Source organism: Sinohyriopsis cumingii, unplaced genomic scaffold, assembly GCF_028554795.1.
Source record: "Sinohyriopsis cumingii isolate HCF-2022 unplaced genomic scaffold, ASM2855479v2 utg000160l, whole genome shotgun sequence".
Classification (NCBI taxonomy): domain Eukaryota; kingdom Metazoa; phylum Mollusca; class Bivalvia; order Unionida; family Unionidae; genus Sinohyriopsis; species Sinohyriopsis cumingii.
Window position 1 is genome coordinate 9,008,655 of NW_028315873.1, and position 17,913 is coordinate 9,026,567.

The 17,913-nt window shown below is 36.0% G+C and overlaps 1 protein-coding gene across 4 annotated transcripts in view; it reads right to left on the bottom strand.

Annotated features, from left to right (window-relative positions):
• Nucleotides 1-17,913, bottom strand: part of LOC149774741 (uncharacterized) — a 51,701-nt gene that overhangs the window by 2,552 nt on the left and 31,236 nt on the right. For all 4 annotated transcript variants that reach the window (XM_089944765.1, XM_089944766.1, XM_089944767.1 and 1 more), the window contains 3 exons: nucleotides 10,759-10,839; nucleotides 7,970-8,111; nucleotides 2,568-2,650 (listed from right to left, as the gene is read on the bottom strand). In XM_089944765.1, coding sequence (XP_089800891.1) covers nucleotides 2,568-2,650; nucleotides 7,970-8,111; nucleotides 10,759-10,839 — 306 coding nt within the window. The remainder of the gene's footprint in view (nucleotides 1-2,567; nucleotides 2,651-7,969; nucleotides 8,112-10,758; nucleotides 10,840-17,913) is intronic.

Genomic DNA, 17,913 nt, shown 5'->3' on the forward strand with positions numbered 1-17,913 from the left:
AGTGCCAACCTGTAACACATCTCACCCTACAGAATGTGTACCAAAATTCCAACCTGTAACATAGCTCACCCTACAGAGTATGATGCCAAACTGTAACATAGCTCACCCTGCAGACTGTATATCCATATCAACTTGTGACATAGCTTACTCTGGAGACTGTATATCCATGTCAACTTGTGACATAGATCACCCTGCAGACTGTATATCCATATCAACTTGTGACACAGCTCACCCTGGAGACTATATCCATGTCAACCTGTGACATAGCTCACCCTGCAGACTGTACATCCATGTCAACATGTAGTTTGTGTTGCCTTGTGGGGAATGGTCAGATTGGTAGTTGGTATTGCCTTGTGGGCAATGGTCAGATTGGTAGTTTGTATTGCCTTGTGGTGAATGGTCAGATTGGTAGTTTGTATTGCCTTGTGAGGAATGGTCAGATTGGTATTGTGTATTGCCTTGTGGGGAATGGTCAGATTGGTAGTTTGTATTGCCTTGTGGGGACTGGTCAGATTGGTATTTTGTATTGACTTGTGGGGAATGGTCAGATTGGTAGTTTGTGTTGCTTTGTGGGCAATGGTCAAAATGGTATTATGGTATTTTGTAAGTTCCTTTAGGGGAATGATTATCTTGGTAGGTTGTATTGCCTTTTGGAAAATGGTCAGATTGGTAGTTTGTATTGCTCTTGGGGAATGGTCAGCTTGGTATCTTGTGTTATCTTTGGGGAATGGTCAGATTGGTATTTTGTATTGCCTTTTGGAAAATGGCCAGATTGGTGTTTTGTATTGTCTTTCTGGGAATAATTAGTTTAGTATTTTGTACTGTAATCTCAGTAAATAATATAAATGATGAACATATCACTCTCCAATATTGAAGCCAACAAAGCTACTACCCACATGATTGATAAAGTCATGTACTTGTTGAGTTAATAGTGCACATGACGCTGATCCCAAACAAGCAACTTTGAAGAAATATAATAAAACATGAAATATTGTCACATCCTCCTCCTTTTGAAATGAAGGTGTCATGTACAAACAATGGTAAAGCTAAAATGATACATAACCCACAATATGGATGATAAGGTGACATATAGAAAGCTCATTCCAAGTCCTCAGTGTACTGCATTTAGTTCCCAGTGACCTACTTTGATACAATGTGGTAGTACCCATCATAATGGTTCCATAAATACAGCAATATGATACACAAAGTTATCTAATACACTGACCAAATGCCCATGGAATTTTATTCAATAAAAGCATGAAATATTGGTTATGGTAACTTATTGTTTTAGTGTGTCAGTTTTTTCTATCTGGGCTGAATCTGTACACTAAATCACAAGACCTTATAAGTAATCCCCAGAAAAATCTCACACAAGGAAATACAAAACTAAAACCATGCATGATGAAATGCAAGCAGAAACCATATGCCTCTACACATTTATTGTGGACAAAAATGGTCTGTGTCCTCTGAAAGCAACTCCAACTAATTGTGTCTGGGTAAAATTAAAAAGAGGATTTTCAGATTTTAAAACTCTGACCTCAGAAGGAAAACATAAGATAAACCATTTAATAACAAAAGTAAATAAAAGCTTGTATAAAAAGTAATGAAACATGCCAGAGAAATGCTTAATGCATATTAATACACAGAAGTAAAATGTTAATTGTACAGTTCCTACATATGCATATGACCAAAACTAACCATGAATTTTAATCTCGTACTTTTCCCAATATTTGTTTCTATACATGTAACATGTTTGGTGATTTGTTTCTATACATGTAACATGTTTGGTGATTTGTTTCTATACATGTAACATGTTTGGTGATTTACTTCTACACACATAACATGTTTGGTGATTTGTTTCTATACAAGTAACATGTTTGGTAATTTATTTATATAAATGTAACATGTTTGGTGATTTATTTCTATACAATTTAAGACACATTAGTTTAGAATACCTGCATAATTTCTGGTTCTGTTCAACATGTCTCCCAACAGCAGAATAATGTACACATTGACAATGTTAATGTAACACAATTTCTAAATTTCATGTACTTATTATATAAATTCCTTCCATGTACTTTCTTTGACTACAGCAATCAACATGCATGTACTAAAACTTTCTTCATTGTTGTCGCTGTAGGTCTAATGCCAATTTTCAGCACATGATAGGCTATATATGTTAGCCAGTATAACTGACAGAGGAAGAACCTGAGAAAGCCCTGGGAAGAAAATCACCAACCCAAGGGAAGATACTAACAAGCTTTCTCAAATACTTACAGTGGCCAGGTCGAAGATTCAAAGCCACATGGACAGAGGTGATATGGAAGTAATCAGTAAATGCATGCACTTTAGACCACTCGGCCACCCAGGGTCCTCAAAAACTTTCTTCAACTCTGTCACAAAGATGTCCCTACTGGTATATGTTGTATGTCAACCGTGAACTCGGATTTTCAACTGACTCATCAACTGTCAAATTCCCATATGTAAACCCATATAGGCAATTATACATAAAAATAGTTTTTATTTTTAAGTACTACAGAGCACCATTCTGCTTCAAGGCTGCCTACCTAAACTGTGCAAAAGATTCATTGATGAAGTAATGCTCATCCACCACTGTACTCAGGTGTCTTGGATGACACAGCAAGTGTTTCTGAAAGTACAAATTTTATTAATTGTAGTTTTTAAAAACAAATCATGCATTCAAGCTACGAAATTACATAGCACACACAATCAAGCACTTCAATTTTCCTTCAATGCAATTTAATTTGATGGTGATGTATGACATGTACCAACAATCACCATTCTTCTAAATATGTTTTTGGGTACAGCATATCATAATATGACAACTAGAACAGCAGGTCCATAAACTCAAATTAATTACCTTTGGTATTGGGTTAGAAGAATAGTTACTTGTCATATACATGTAATATTTCATTGCTTGTCATGTACATGTAATATTTGGTTGCTTGTCATATACATGTAATATTTGGTTACTTGTCATATACATGTAATATTTGGTTGCTTGCCATATACATGTAATATTTTATTATTGCCATAAACATGTTGTTGTTGTTGTTGTAGGGTTTAATGCCAGTTTTCAGCACAAGATAGGCTATACATGGCGGCCAGTATAACTGGTGGAGGAAGAACACTGGAAAACCCAGGGAAGAACCACTGACCCACATGAAGCTACTGGCAGGCTTTCCCACCATATACATGTAATATTTGGTTACCTGTCATATACATGTAATATTTGGTTACTTGTCATATACATGTAATATCTGGTTGCTTGTCATATACATGTAATATCTGGTTGCTTGTCATATACATGTAATATTTTGTTACCTGTCATATACATGTAATATTTGGTTACTTGTCATATACATGTAACATCTGGTTGCTTGTCATACACATGTAATATTTTGTTATTGTCAAAAACATGTAATATTTGGTTACCTGCCATATACATGTAATATTTCATTACTTGTCATCTACATGTAATATTTGGTTACTTGTCAAATACATGTAATATTTGGTTACTTGTCATATACATGTAATATTTGGTTGCTTGCCATATACATGTAATATCTGGTTACTTGCCATATACATGTAACATTTTGTTATTGTCATATACACGTAATATTTTGTTACCTGTCATATACATGTAATATTTGGTTACTTGTCATATACATGTAATATTTGGCTGCTTGCCATATACATGTAATATTTTGTTATTGTCATATACGTGTAATATTTGGTTACCTGCCATATACATGTAATATTTCATTACTTGTCATCTACATGTAATATTTGGTTACTTGTCATATACATGTAATATTTGGTTACTTGTCATATACATGTAATATTTGGTTGCTTGCCATATACATGTAATATTTGGTTACTTGTCATATACATGTAATATTTTGTTACCTGCCATATACATGTAAAATTTGGTTACTTGTCATATACATGTAATATTTCATTACTTGTCATGTACATGTAAAATTTGGTTACTTGTCATATACATGTAATATTTGGCTACCTGTCATATACATGTAATATTTGGTTACCTGTCATGTACTTGTAATATTTGGTTACTTGTCATATACATGTAATATCTGGTTGCTTGCCATATACATGTAATATTTGGTTACTTGTCATATACATGTAATATTTGGTTACTTGTCATATACATATATTTTCTTGTCTTGTTTGCCAATATAAGAGTAAAACTAACCACTCCTACCTTTGGTTGACGAATAATGCACCAATCAATGCAGTTCTCTGCTAAATACAAATACTCAACATAAAACACAAAATTAGGTCACAGTGACTGGCTTGTAGCATCTTTAAAGTGCCTATTATTGCATCATATTCAAATTTTGTGGTTCAAATATTGATATGCATTATTGACTGTTCCTTGCCAAAAAATGTACCAACATCATCATACTAGCCAAAAAATGTACCTACACCATCCTATCAAAAAATGTACCAACGCCATCCTATCAAAACAATGTACCAACACCATCCTACCCAGCCAAAAAATGAACCAACACCAACCTGCCTAGCAAAAAGAATATACCAATACCTTCTTACCTTGCAAAAACATTACCTGTTTTGTTTTTGGTATATGTTGTATATGTGGTACTTGTGATTTGACGCATTTCTGTAAACTTCTATTTTCTACTGGTTGCTCTGACAATGAAATGCACATACTGCAGGAGTCTCAATATGTCTTAAGATATAAGTCCTGATAGTCTTCAAGTTGCATGTCTGTCTGTCTGTACATTTATATTGTACATGTATCTTAAGTGCCTTCTTACTAATTCTTCCATGACTGCCACAAAAGTAGAAGAAGATGCTGTCAAAACAATTTCCATCAATTCTGCCAGTGATTTGAGTTGCATTGCAGAAAGAGTTATTTCAGTGTTTTGAACCATAATGCTGATAAGGTCCTAACAATTCAACTCTGATGTGCATATCCGAGTGTTTTTCTTGAAGATCATCATTCAAGCTTTCTGCCCTAGAAATGGTGAAAAATGTGATGTTTATACCAACACTGGCAAGGTAACATGACTTGCATTCTTGACATCTATACTGCTTGGCAATGGTGCTGTCTGGAAACATGATCTTAAAAATATATGAAATGCCATCACAAGAATGAAACCTAAAATGGCTTGTGACAATTTTAACAGACCACAAAATTTCTGCTTTCAAAACCTCTGATGCATTTGCAGCAAATCTACTCAAACTGGTCAAATTCAGGTCAATGTGATCTGGGGCTCCACATGTTGATACATTGGCAGTAGCTAGCTTCGCAGTAATGGACACATGTAATTGAAACACCAGGTCAATTTAAATTTATTAAAGTTGAATGTTTATTTCTGCTTGTACAACTGTTCAATGCAAACTCTCCCACTGCCAAATTAAGAATGTGCCTTTTACATAGAAAGCTATATGCTTACAAAGCACTTTTGTCACTCTCCAAAGCCAGTCTTTACATTCCTTCCTCTCAAGCCATTTTTTGTGAGAGCAACAAGAACTTTGTTTAAAGGGATAGTTCATTAGTGATCATTCACTTTGTTTTACTTGTTGACCTTCTGTAAACAACCACATGGTACACTCTTCATGAACTGTGATTTGGATGTGATTTGGATTTTTTTAACGTAGCTTTAACAATTTTCCAGTCATATCGCTACGATGTCAGCAATGTGGCAGTTTATAGTGATGTCTAGCACTGCAGCATCATGCCGCAGACATGTAGCATGATGTCCCACCCAGTCACATTATCCTGACACCGGGCCGACCAGTCCTAGCACTACCCTCTTAATGCTGAGCGCCAAGTGAAGCAGCTGTTAGTACCATTTTTGTAAGTCTTTGGTATGACTCGGCCAGGGATCAAACCCACGACCTCCCGCATCCGAAGCGGACGCTCTAACCACTAGGCCACCGGAGCGGTTCTTCATGAACTAAGAAAGTGTACTCCCGGAACGCACATGTTCCACAGGATGTTGTATAAGGGAGACCATTCACATGCAATGTTCCACAGGATGTTGTATAAGGGAGATCATTCACATGCAATGTTCCACAGGATGTTGTATAAGGGAGACCATTCACATGCAATGTTCCACAGGATGTTGTATAAGGGAGACCATTCACATGCAATGTTCCACAGGATGTTGTATAAGGGAGACCATTCACACGCAATGTTCCACAGGATGTTGTATAAGGGAGACCATTCACATGCAACGTTCCACAGGATGCTGTATAAGGGAGACCATTCACATGCAATGTTCCACAGGATGCTGTATAAGGGAGACCATTCACATGCAATGTTCCACAGGATGTTGTATAAGGACGACCACATATATGCAATTAGCAGATGACATGTTCACTCACAAACAAACAATTTTGAATGCCAATTATTTTTCAAAATGTGAACAATAAAGCAAAAGAAATATATAAGTATATAGCTACACAAAATTCAATTATATTCAAGAACAGAGAGTCAACTTTTGGTGAAAACTCAAGGATATTCAAGGACACATAGTCAACTTTTGGTGAAAACTCAAGGATATTCAAGGACACATAGTCAACTTTTGGTGAAAACTCAAGGATATTCAAGGTGCATACAAACCTTGTCATATGTTTGTATGTATGCATACCTATGTTTTCTGATTATCCACTGAGACTCCTTTAACCATGTGTAGAGGATGCTATTGCTATCCAAACAGATGTTGTATAAGGGAACCTCTAGCACCATGCCAGGATTTATGTAAATTGTGTCTGTTTGTTGTTGCTGTTGTTGATGATGTGGACATATTGCCATTTTTCTGCATATCACAGGCTATATAAATGGTGTAAGTATAGCTGGTGGAAAAAGGGCCCAGGTAATCCTTGGATAGAACCACTGGCTATCGACGCACTTTCTTGCACACCATTGTTGACTGACCCTGAGACTCAAAACCCATATGGTAAGATGCCAATGACATATAATGGCATGCATCTTAAAGTTGACCATCTGGGACCTCATTTGTCCATCCAGATGGATGGATGGATGGAATCATACATGTCTGTCTACTTTTGAGAGTTAATGCAGTTTTTCAGTATTTGATAGGCCTGGGGTCAGCAACCTATGGCACATGTGCCACAAGGTGGCACATCAAGAGGTCTTGTGTGGCATGCAAAGGGCAGCCAAAAATCTTGATTTTAACAGTGTTACTCTCTAACTGGTGGCTTGTGCTCATTATATTTGTAATTAATCCAGAAAAAGTGGCATGCTATGTAAAATAAGTTGTCGACCCCTGTGATAGGCTAAACCTTGTTAAGATCTATGTAAAATAAGTTGCCGACCCCTGTGATAGGCTAAACCTTGTTAAGATCTATGTAAAATAAGTTGCCGACCCCTGTGATAGGCTAAACCTTGTTAAGATCTATGTAAAATAAGTTGCCGACCCCTGTGATAGGCTAAACCTTCTTAAGATCTATGTAAAGTAAGTTGCCGACCCCTGTAATAGCCTAAACCTTGTTAAGATCTATGTAAAATAAGTTGCCGACCCCTGTGATAGGCTAAACCTTGTTAAGATCTACTTACCCATGGGAAGCTACTGACAAGTTTTCTCACATATCCACAATGGCCAAACCTGAGACCTGAACCCATGTGGACAGAGGTGAAATGGCAAAGAGCCAACCAAGGATAGCCATCTGTATGTCAATATGTACACACACACATATGTACATATGTATGTATGTATGTATGTATGTATGCATGTATGTATGTATGTGTGTGTGTATGTATGTATGTATGTATGCATGTATGTTCAACCTTGTGCTCTTCAAGGTCCTGTAACACTCAATTAACCTTTCATAACAGAAGATTTTGGGATCCTTGCCAAATTCAAATCATAACAATGCCCCAAGATTTGTGTTTGCCTGTTTATATGTCTTTGAATGTATCTGCCTGTCTTACCTGTCTTTTCTCAACATCCTCTGAAATTCCTCTGGCCATGTGCAGTGGATGCTGTAGCAGCCCAAACATAATGGCAAGCCGTGCCAAGCCAATGGCTGCTCCAAGCTGTAATGTCTGATAGGATGGAACTATGTGACCAAACCTGGAAATAAATAAAACTCGATCAAAATAATAGTTTTATGTCCTGTTATTAGGTTAGATTTTGACCTCAGTCAATCATAGTCTCAAACAAATTTAAATTAGTAAATATCAGCAATTATTCAGGATAGAAAATAAAATCAAAATAGGAGCTGCTTTGGTACTTAGTACCCTATAGTAAAACACCAATCACCCTGACTAAATCAGATCTGAGTTCAATCAGTACAGTAAAACATTGTCACAGAATAAGGCAAGAAATAACTTGGTTTCGTCTTAGAATGATTTGATCATTTTTGTCGTTCATGTGTACAACGTTGCCTAGGGTGAGTAATTGTTTTTCTATGTAAGCAACTGAACTAACATGTACCTCATCGTAGATAAGATTTTGGTGAAATTCACTAAAAGTACGGTACCCACGGGTATTTTACCCTGACTAATACTCACTCTGCTGTGGATTTAAGGCATGTTCCATTTATAACTAACATAATGGTCTATGGATCTTGTCAAGGAGTGAACATTCTCCATTTGTGTTCTCCAGCCATAGGGGTAAGTGTTACATTTTTATTTTATTTGATATGTGAAGCGTATTCAGTTTGTAATGTCATATAGTGAAATGATGCATTTATTACTATGCAGTTTTAAAATGCTGTGAACTTTTGAATTACAAGTTGCTTTTAGTTTCATTTAGTAGCACATATCTATAGATATTAATTCCAAACCTATTATTATGACCAGTTTAGTTTTATTGTAGCTGTTATGGGCTGTCTGAAGCTGTTTGAAGCTGTCTGTAGCTCTCTATATGTATGTCTGTGTGCATGGTGGACCTATGAAGGGAGGATGTAGCCAATACAAGTGGGCCAACAAAATCTAGGAAAATTGTGTGCTGTTGGTGCATATGTGCGTGCGGGTATCTCAGGCTATCTGTCTGGCAGTCTGTGGGTCGATATGATGTAACCATCAAGGCCATACCAAGACGAAACCGCTAGTTTGTAAACTTGTGGGCATGGTGGATCCATGAAGGGTGTGTATCGCCAATACAAGTGAGGGCCAACCCAAGAATTCGGGAGAGCTGTGTGGTTTGTCCATGGACACATTTTGCAAGTTTTACAAATATTTATAAATCATATGGCCGTACAAATGACTCGAGTCATGTTTGTTTCAATTGGTTGTTTCAAATAAGTATAACTGAGTCATTCTGAATACATAAGATTATTCGAATCTTTATTTTTGATTACATGAGATTATGTGAATCTCACGTACATTCCAAGAGGTTATTTGAATCTCACTTTCATCTGAAATTTTTTTTGTTTCCCTATTTGTGAATGTTTGCACAAAGTATTTGAATGAGACGTATGTTTGGAGCATGAAAGAATCACTGTATTTGTTTTATATATATATATATATATATATATATATATATATATATATATAATTTTTATTAATTCATGAATTTTCATCTTTCGTTACATTATGTTGTGTTGTCATTCGATCCAAGCATCCATTCAGGTCTATTCTGTTATAAACCTCAATCATCATGACTAACAGGATCTGAATTCAATCAGTACAGTAAAACATTAATCATCCTGACTAACAAGATCTGAATTCAATCAGTACAGTAAAACATCAATCATCCTGACTAACCAGAAGACCTGAATTCAATCAGTACAGTAAAACATCAATCATCCTGACTAACAAGAAGGTCTGAGTTCAATCAATACAGTAAAACATCAATCATCCTGACTAACCAGAAGACCAAACATCAATCATCCTGACTAACAAGATCTGAATTCAATCAGTACAGTAAAACATCAATCATCCTGACTAACCAAACGACATGAATTCAATCAGTACAGTAAAACATCAATCATCCTGAAAAGATCGGAAGAGTTAGATTTAATAACTATAGTAATGCATCAATCATTCTGACTGGCTTTGATTAGAACATCCATAAAATTTACATCAGAAGAAAGGAGAAATTACCTGCATGTAAGGTAATAATGTTTAATGGGCAGCAACATGAAATAAAACACTGAAAATATTGTAATCCTGAAACTCCATTACTTTGGCAAGACTCCACCCCCCCACTCCAAAAAAAACTGAGTGTAATCAGTGACTACACTGCTGACTCTACAGAGCTTTTTGTAACCTCCATTAGCCATAGTAAACATTAGGTATCATCCAGTAGCCATAGTAACCATTAGGTATCATCCACTATATCCATAGTAACCATTAGGTATCATTCAGTAGCCATAGAAACCAACAGGTATCATTATGTAGCCATAGCAACCATTAGGTATCATTCAGTAGACTGAGTAACCATTAGATATCATTCAATAGCAATAGTAACCACTATATATCATTCAGTAGCCATAGTAACCATTATGTATCATTCAGTAGCTATGGTAACCATTAGGTATCATCCAGCAGCCACAGCAAACATTAAGTATCATGCCAAACATAAGCTCAGTAAGTTCAGACTAAACTGATCCTGTGAATGAAATGTCAGCTTCTTTTTTAGCAAAATATTTGTTGGGTTTTTATCTTTATATTTTCAGAACTTAACTGTTAGTTGGCACTATTAAACCAGTATTGTGCTGACTTGTCATGAAACACACATACATACTGTGACATATTTTCCTAAATAAACTCACCAGTGATGTCTCCAGATCCCACCATCAAGGTCAAAAAGGTCATCGGTTATGGGGTTGATTAGAATGAGGCCAGCTACATCACTGAAAACAAAATATAACACCACAATTATATGAAGTAGTGTCCTACTGATGCTAAATCTGTATGATTTCCATTAACAAGATGATTTAACCATGTACACTTGGAACACACGGCAAAAAGGTGGGCCTGTATCGCACTTTTAGTGTTCACCTAAATAATACCATTAACCATGGATGGTTGACACAGACCATGGATGGTTGACACTGGCTCTTATACATGATCATAATGAGAAGGGAAATAAAGAATAAAGTATTTTATTGTATCTCAATAGATGGTGTTAAGTATTATAGGACCTCTAGACTGGATCTCTATTTCAGAAGGCTTTACTCAAGAGCAAACATTAAAAACTCGGAACCGCAAGGTACATATCAGACATACACAATCTGGTGAAGTAAAAGATTGGCTGATTTCCATTTTGTTAAGTATTATTTGATTCAAGGTGACAAAAAGTGAGGACCTTGGTGGCTGAGTGTCAAAGTCCCAAAGAAAAGTGAAAACGTTGAGTGACTAAAAGGCCTAAGGAACTTGCCTATACAGGTCACTGACATCTCATCTCTGCTTGTGGGGATTCAAGTCTTGACTCAGCCTGTTGCGGTAAGAGAAAGCTTGCCAGTAGTTTCCAAATATTAATTTTTACCCAGGGTTTTCCTGGCTTGTTTCTCCACTGCCATATATAGCCTATCATGTGCTGAAAAAATGGCATTAAACCTACAAAACCAAACCAACGCGAAGTGTCAAACTGACCTCCCAAGTAATGAATGGGTGAGTTCAATCTGACTATAGGGATCTGATTCAAGATCCCTTAGGGGAAAGTCACATGGGTCTCCCTAGTAACATAAAGATAAGTTCTCTTTGACTAGACAAGATCTGATTCAAGATCCCTAAGGGGCAAGTCACATGGGTCTCCCTAGTAATGTAAAGATAAGTCCTCTTTAAGGTGGCACTCTACAGTTTCGTATTTTGCATAGGGTTAGGATTTTAAAGAAAAAGAATTTCCCTGGCTTTCCTCACTGGTTATACTGGCTATTTAAAAAGGACCTTGTATATCTTAGGTATAATTAAAAGAACCTTTAATTCCCTTTATTCTGATGTATGATTGATGGGTGTACTATGGGTTATAGAGTATACAGCTTGGCCGTACTTCAAATGTGAACCTTTCAAAAAAGTGCTAGCTCTACTTGGTCATTTTCACTTCCTGAACTTCAGAGGTAAATTGTATAAAAAAGAGCTGATAACTTTTTTAACATTTTACATATTTGGTAATTCATTTCATTGGACTTTCAGAAGCTGGTATTGTCTAGTCTGGCAAAATTCATTTTCCCTATTTTAATAGCTGCTATGTATAGTGTACTTTAGACTAATTCAGGCTGATTTTTTAACACAAGGGAGCAGTCATTTTAGTTAGCAGTGTCCTTAAATCATGTAAAATTTCCAAAAGTACAATATCCAAAAGAAATATCATCCACATTACATTAATGTAGCATAGAGGTATGCCAACATTCTCTCCACTGTGCATGTTTTAAATGCAAACTACTTTACCTTACATACGTCACTCTCTCAAAAGTACATATTATCTGGTGAGCACCCCCTGACTAGACAAAATCTGATTCAGGATCCCTAAGGGGCAAGTCACATGGGCCTCCCTAGTAACATAGAGATAAGTTCTTGTTGACAGGATCCGATTCAAAATCCCTAAGGGGAGAGTCACATGGACCTATCTAATAACATGCAGAGAAGATCTATTTGACTAGACAAGATTTGATTCAAGATCCCAAAGGGTAAGTCAAATGTAGTAATGTATGGTAAGTTTGATCTGACAAGACAAGCTTTGATTCAAGATCCCAAAAGGTACGAGTCCAGCTGATCTCCCCAGAAATGTTTCAGTGAATTCCAATTGACTAGACTCTATTTGATTCAAAATCACAGTGGAAGTGTCACATGACCTCTAAAGTAATGTTTGGGAGAGTTCTGCTTGACGTAACAAGACAGGATCTGTAAGAGACTCACAAGGATCCATGCATTATTTACAGGAAAGCCATGAAAATTCTTTGCTGTCTAACTTCCTATTCATTTAATTATGTCATGTAAATCAATTCTATTAAAATACTTTCTCTATTTTTATTTCACTATGATTTCACAAAGTATGATCTAATTAAATACAAGAAACATTTTCAGGCAGACAGTGGAGTAACTACAACATCCAGCATTGTTATTAATGTATCCAGTCAAGTTATAAATGTATCCAATTCAAGTTATCAATATATCCATTTCAACATTCACCAACCAATGTATCCAATCAAGCTATCAATGTAACCAATTCAAGTTATCAATATATCCATTTCAACATTCACCATAGTTACCAACGTATCCGATTCAAGTCATCAATGTATCCAATTCAAGTTAACAATATATCCATTTCAACATTAACCATAGTAACAAATGTATCCAATCAAGCTATCAATGTATCCAGTTCAAGTTATCAATATATCCATTTCAACATTTACCATAGTTACCAATGCATCCGATTCAAGTTATCAATATATCCACTTCAACATTCACCATAGTTACCAATGTATCCGATTCAAGTTATCAATGTATCCATTTCAACATTCACCATAGTTACCAATGTATCTGATTTAAGTTATCAATGCATCCAATTCAAGTTATCAATATATCCATTTCAACATTCACCATAGTTACCAATGTATCCAATCAAGCTATCAATGTAACCAATTCAAGTCATCAATATGTCCATTTCAACATTCACCATAGTTACCAATGTATCCGATTCAAGTTACCAATGTATCCAGTTCAAGTTATCAATATATCCATTTCAACATTCACCATAGTTACCAATGTATCCAGTTCAAGTTATCAATATATCTATTTCAACATTCACCATAGTTACCAATGTATCCAATTCAAGTTATCAATATATCCATTTCAACATTCACCATAGTTACCAATGTATCCAATCAAGCTATCAATGTAACCAATTCAAGTTATCAATATGTCCATTTCAACATTCACCATAGTTACCAATGAATCCGATTCAAGTTACCAATGTATCCAGTTCAAGTTATCAATATATCCATTTCAACATTCACCATAGTTACCAATGTATCCAGTTCAAGTTATCAATATATCTATTTCAACATTCACCATAGTTACCAATGTATCCAATTCAAGTTATCAATATATCCATTTCAACATTCACCACAGTTACCAATGTATCCAATCAAGCTATCAATGTATCCAATTCAAGTTATCAATATATCCATTTCAAAATTCACCATAGTTACCAATGTATCTGATTCAAGTTATCAATGTATTCAATTTAAGTTATCAATATAGCCATTTCAACACAACATTCACAATAGTTACCAATGTATCCAGGTCAAGTTTTCTTCTTGAAATTATTTCTACACATGGTTTAGGAAACATGATGATATGGTGAATACATTTCAAATTACTGATTGGAAGATATTGGTATATAACACCAAACCTTGTTGGGTAAGTTGTTACTTAAGTCATATCTGCACTAAATTTTGACAAATATGTTTACAAATTCAAATTAGATGTTGCATTATTCAAACTTCTAGGGTAAAAATAATTCTTGCAGAAATGAGTTTGTTTTGGCAGTGGATGCTGTTCCATGTGTCATGTCCTTGTGTAGATTGCAGTTCAGAGTATAAAAAGTGTCTGTAAAATTAGATACAAATAATGTTGGTGTTTGTTTAAAATTAGATACAAATAATGTAGGTCTTTGTTTAAAATTAGATACAAATAATGTAGGTGTTTGTTTAAAATTTGATACAAATAATGTAGGTCTTTGTTTAAAATTAGATACAAACAATGTAGCTAGATACTGATCGAAGACCAAGGCTTACACACACTCATTCCCACATCCCCTATCAGCAAGTATTGAGACTTTTCATTTACACAGGCTAATTCCCACATCCCCTATCAACATGTATTGAGACTTTTCATTTGCACAGGCTAATTCCCACATCCCCTATCAACATGTATTGAGACTTCATTTACACAGGCTAGTTCCCACATCCCCTATCAGCATGTATTGAGACTTTTCATTTACACAGGCTAATTCCCACATCCCCTATCAGCATGTATTGAGACTTTTCATTTATGCAGGTTAATTCCCGCATTCCCTATCAACATGTATACAGACTTTTCATTTACACATGCTAATTTCCACACACCCTATCAGCATGTATTGAGACTTTTCATTTTACACAGGCTAATTCCCACATCCCCTACCAGCATGTATATATATTTTTCATTTACAGATTAATTCCCACATCCCCAATCAGAATGTACTGAGACTTTTCATTTACACAGAATAATTCCCACATCCCTTATCAGCATGTATTGAGACTTTTCATTTACACAGGCTCATTCCCACCCCCACCACATCAGCATGAATTGAGACTTTTCATTTGCACAGGCTAATTCCCACATCCACTATCAGATGTATAGAGACTTTTCATTTACACAGGCTAATCCCCGCACCCCCTATCAGAATGTACTGAGACTTTTCATTTACACAGGCTAATTCCCACATCCCCAATCAGCATGTATTGAGACTTTTCATTTACACAGATTAATTCCCACATTCCTATCAGCATGTATTGAGACTTTTCATTTTACACAGGCTAATTCCCATATCCCCTACCAGCATGTATAGATATTTTTCATTTACAGATTAATTCCCACATCCCCAATCAGAATGTACTGAGACTTTTCATTTACACAGATTAATTCCCACATCCCTTATCAGCATGTATTGAGACTTTTCATTTTACACAGGCTAATTCCCACATCCCCTACCAGCATGTATAGATATTTTTCATTTACAGATTAATTCCCACATCCCCAATCAGAATGTACTGAGACTTTTCATTTACACAGATTAATTCCCATATCCCTTATCAGCATGTATTGAGACTTTTCATTTACACAGGCTCATTCCCACCCCCACCACATCAGCATGTATTGAGACTTTTCATTTGCACAGGCTAATTCCCACATCCACTATCAGATGTATAGAGACTTTTCATTTACACAGGCTAATCCCCGCACCCTCTATCAGCATGTACTGAGACTTTTCATTTACACAGGCTAATTCCCACATCCTCTATCAGCATGTATATAGACTTTTCATTTACACAGGCTAATTCCCACATCCCCAATCAGCATGTATATAGACTTTTCATTTACACAGGCTAATTCCCACATCCCCTATCAGCATGTATTGAGACTTTTCATTTACACAGGCTAATTCCCACATTCCTATCAGCATGTATTGAGACTTTTCATTTACACAGATTAATTCCCACATCCCCTATCAGCATGTATTGAGACTTTTCATTTACACAGGCTAATTCCCACATCCTCTATCAGCATGTATTGAGACTTTTCATTTACACAGATTAATTCCCACATCCCCTATCAGCATGTATTGAGACTTTTCATTTACACAGGCTAATTCCCACATCCTCTATCAGCATGTATTGAGACTTTTCATTTACACAGGCTAATTCCCACATCCTCTATCAGCATGTATTGAGACTTTTCATTTACACAGATTAATTCCCACATCCCCAATCAGCATCTATTCAGACTTTTCATTTACACAGGCTAATTCCCACATCCCCTACAAGCATGTATTGAGACTTTTCATTTACACAGGCTAATTCCCACATCCTCTATCAGCATGTATTGAGACTTTTCATTTACACAGATTAATTCCCACATCCCCAATCAGCATCTATTGAGACTTTTCATTTACACAGGCTAATTCCCACATCCCCTATCAGCATGTATTGAGACTTTTCATTTACACAGGTTAATTCCCACATTCCTATCAGCATGTATATAGACTTTTCATTTACACAGTCTAATTCCCACATCCTCTATCAGCATGTATTGAGACTTTTCATTTACACAGGCTAATTCCCACATTCCTATCAGCATGTATTGAGACTTTTCATTTACACAGGCTAATTCCCACATCCCCTATCAGCATGTATTGAGACTTTTCATTTACACAGATTAATTCCCACATCCCCTATCAGCATGTATTGAGACTTTTCATTTACACAGGCTAATTCCCACATCCTCTATCAGCATGTATTGAGACTTTTCATTTACACAGGCTAATTCCCACATCCCCTATCAGCATGTATATAGACTTTTCATTTACACAGGTTAATTCCCACATCCCCTATCAGCATGTATTGAGACTTTTCATTTACACAGGCTAATTCCCACATCCTCTATCAGCATGTATTGAGACTTTTCATTTACACAGGCTAATTCCCACATCCCCTATCAGCATGTATTGAGACTTTTCATTTACACAGATTAATTCCCACATCCCCTATCAGCATGTATTGAGACTTTTCATTTACACAGGCTAATTCACACATCCTCTATCAGCATGTATTGAGACTTTTCATTTACACAGATTAATTCCCACATCCCCTATCAGCATGTATTGAGACTTTTCATTTACACAGGCTAATTCCCACATCCTCTATCAGCATGTATTGAGACTTTTCATTTACACAGATTAATTCCCACATCCCCAATCAGCATCTATTGAGACTTTTCATTTACACAGGCTAATTCCCACATCCCCAATCAGCATGTATATAGACTTTTCATTTACACAGGTTAATTCCCACATCCCCTATCAGCATGTATTGAGACTTTTCATTTACACAGGCTAATTCCCACATTCCTATCAGCATGTATTGAGACTTTTCATTTACACAGGCTAATTCCCACATCCCCTATCAGCATGTATTGAGACTTTTCATTTACACAGATTAATTCCCACATCCCCTATCAGCATGTATTGAGACTTTTCATTTACACAGGCTAATTCACACATCCTCTATCAGCATGTATTGAGACTTTTCATTTACACAGATTAATTCCCACATCCCCTATCAGCATGTATTGAGACTTTTCATTTACACAGGCTAATTCCCATATCCTCTATCAGCATGTATTGAGACTTTTCATTTACACAGATTAATTCCCACATCCCC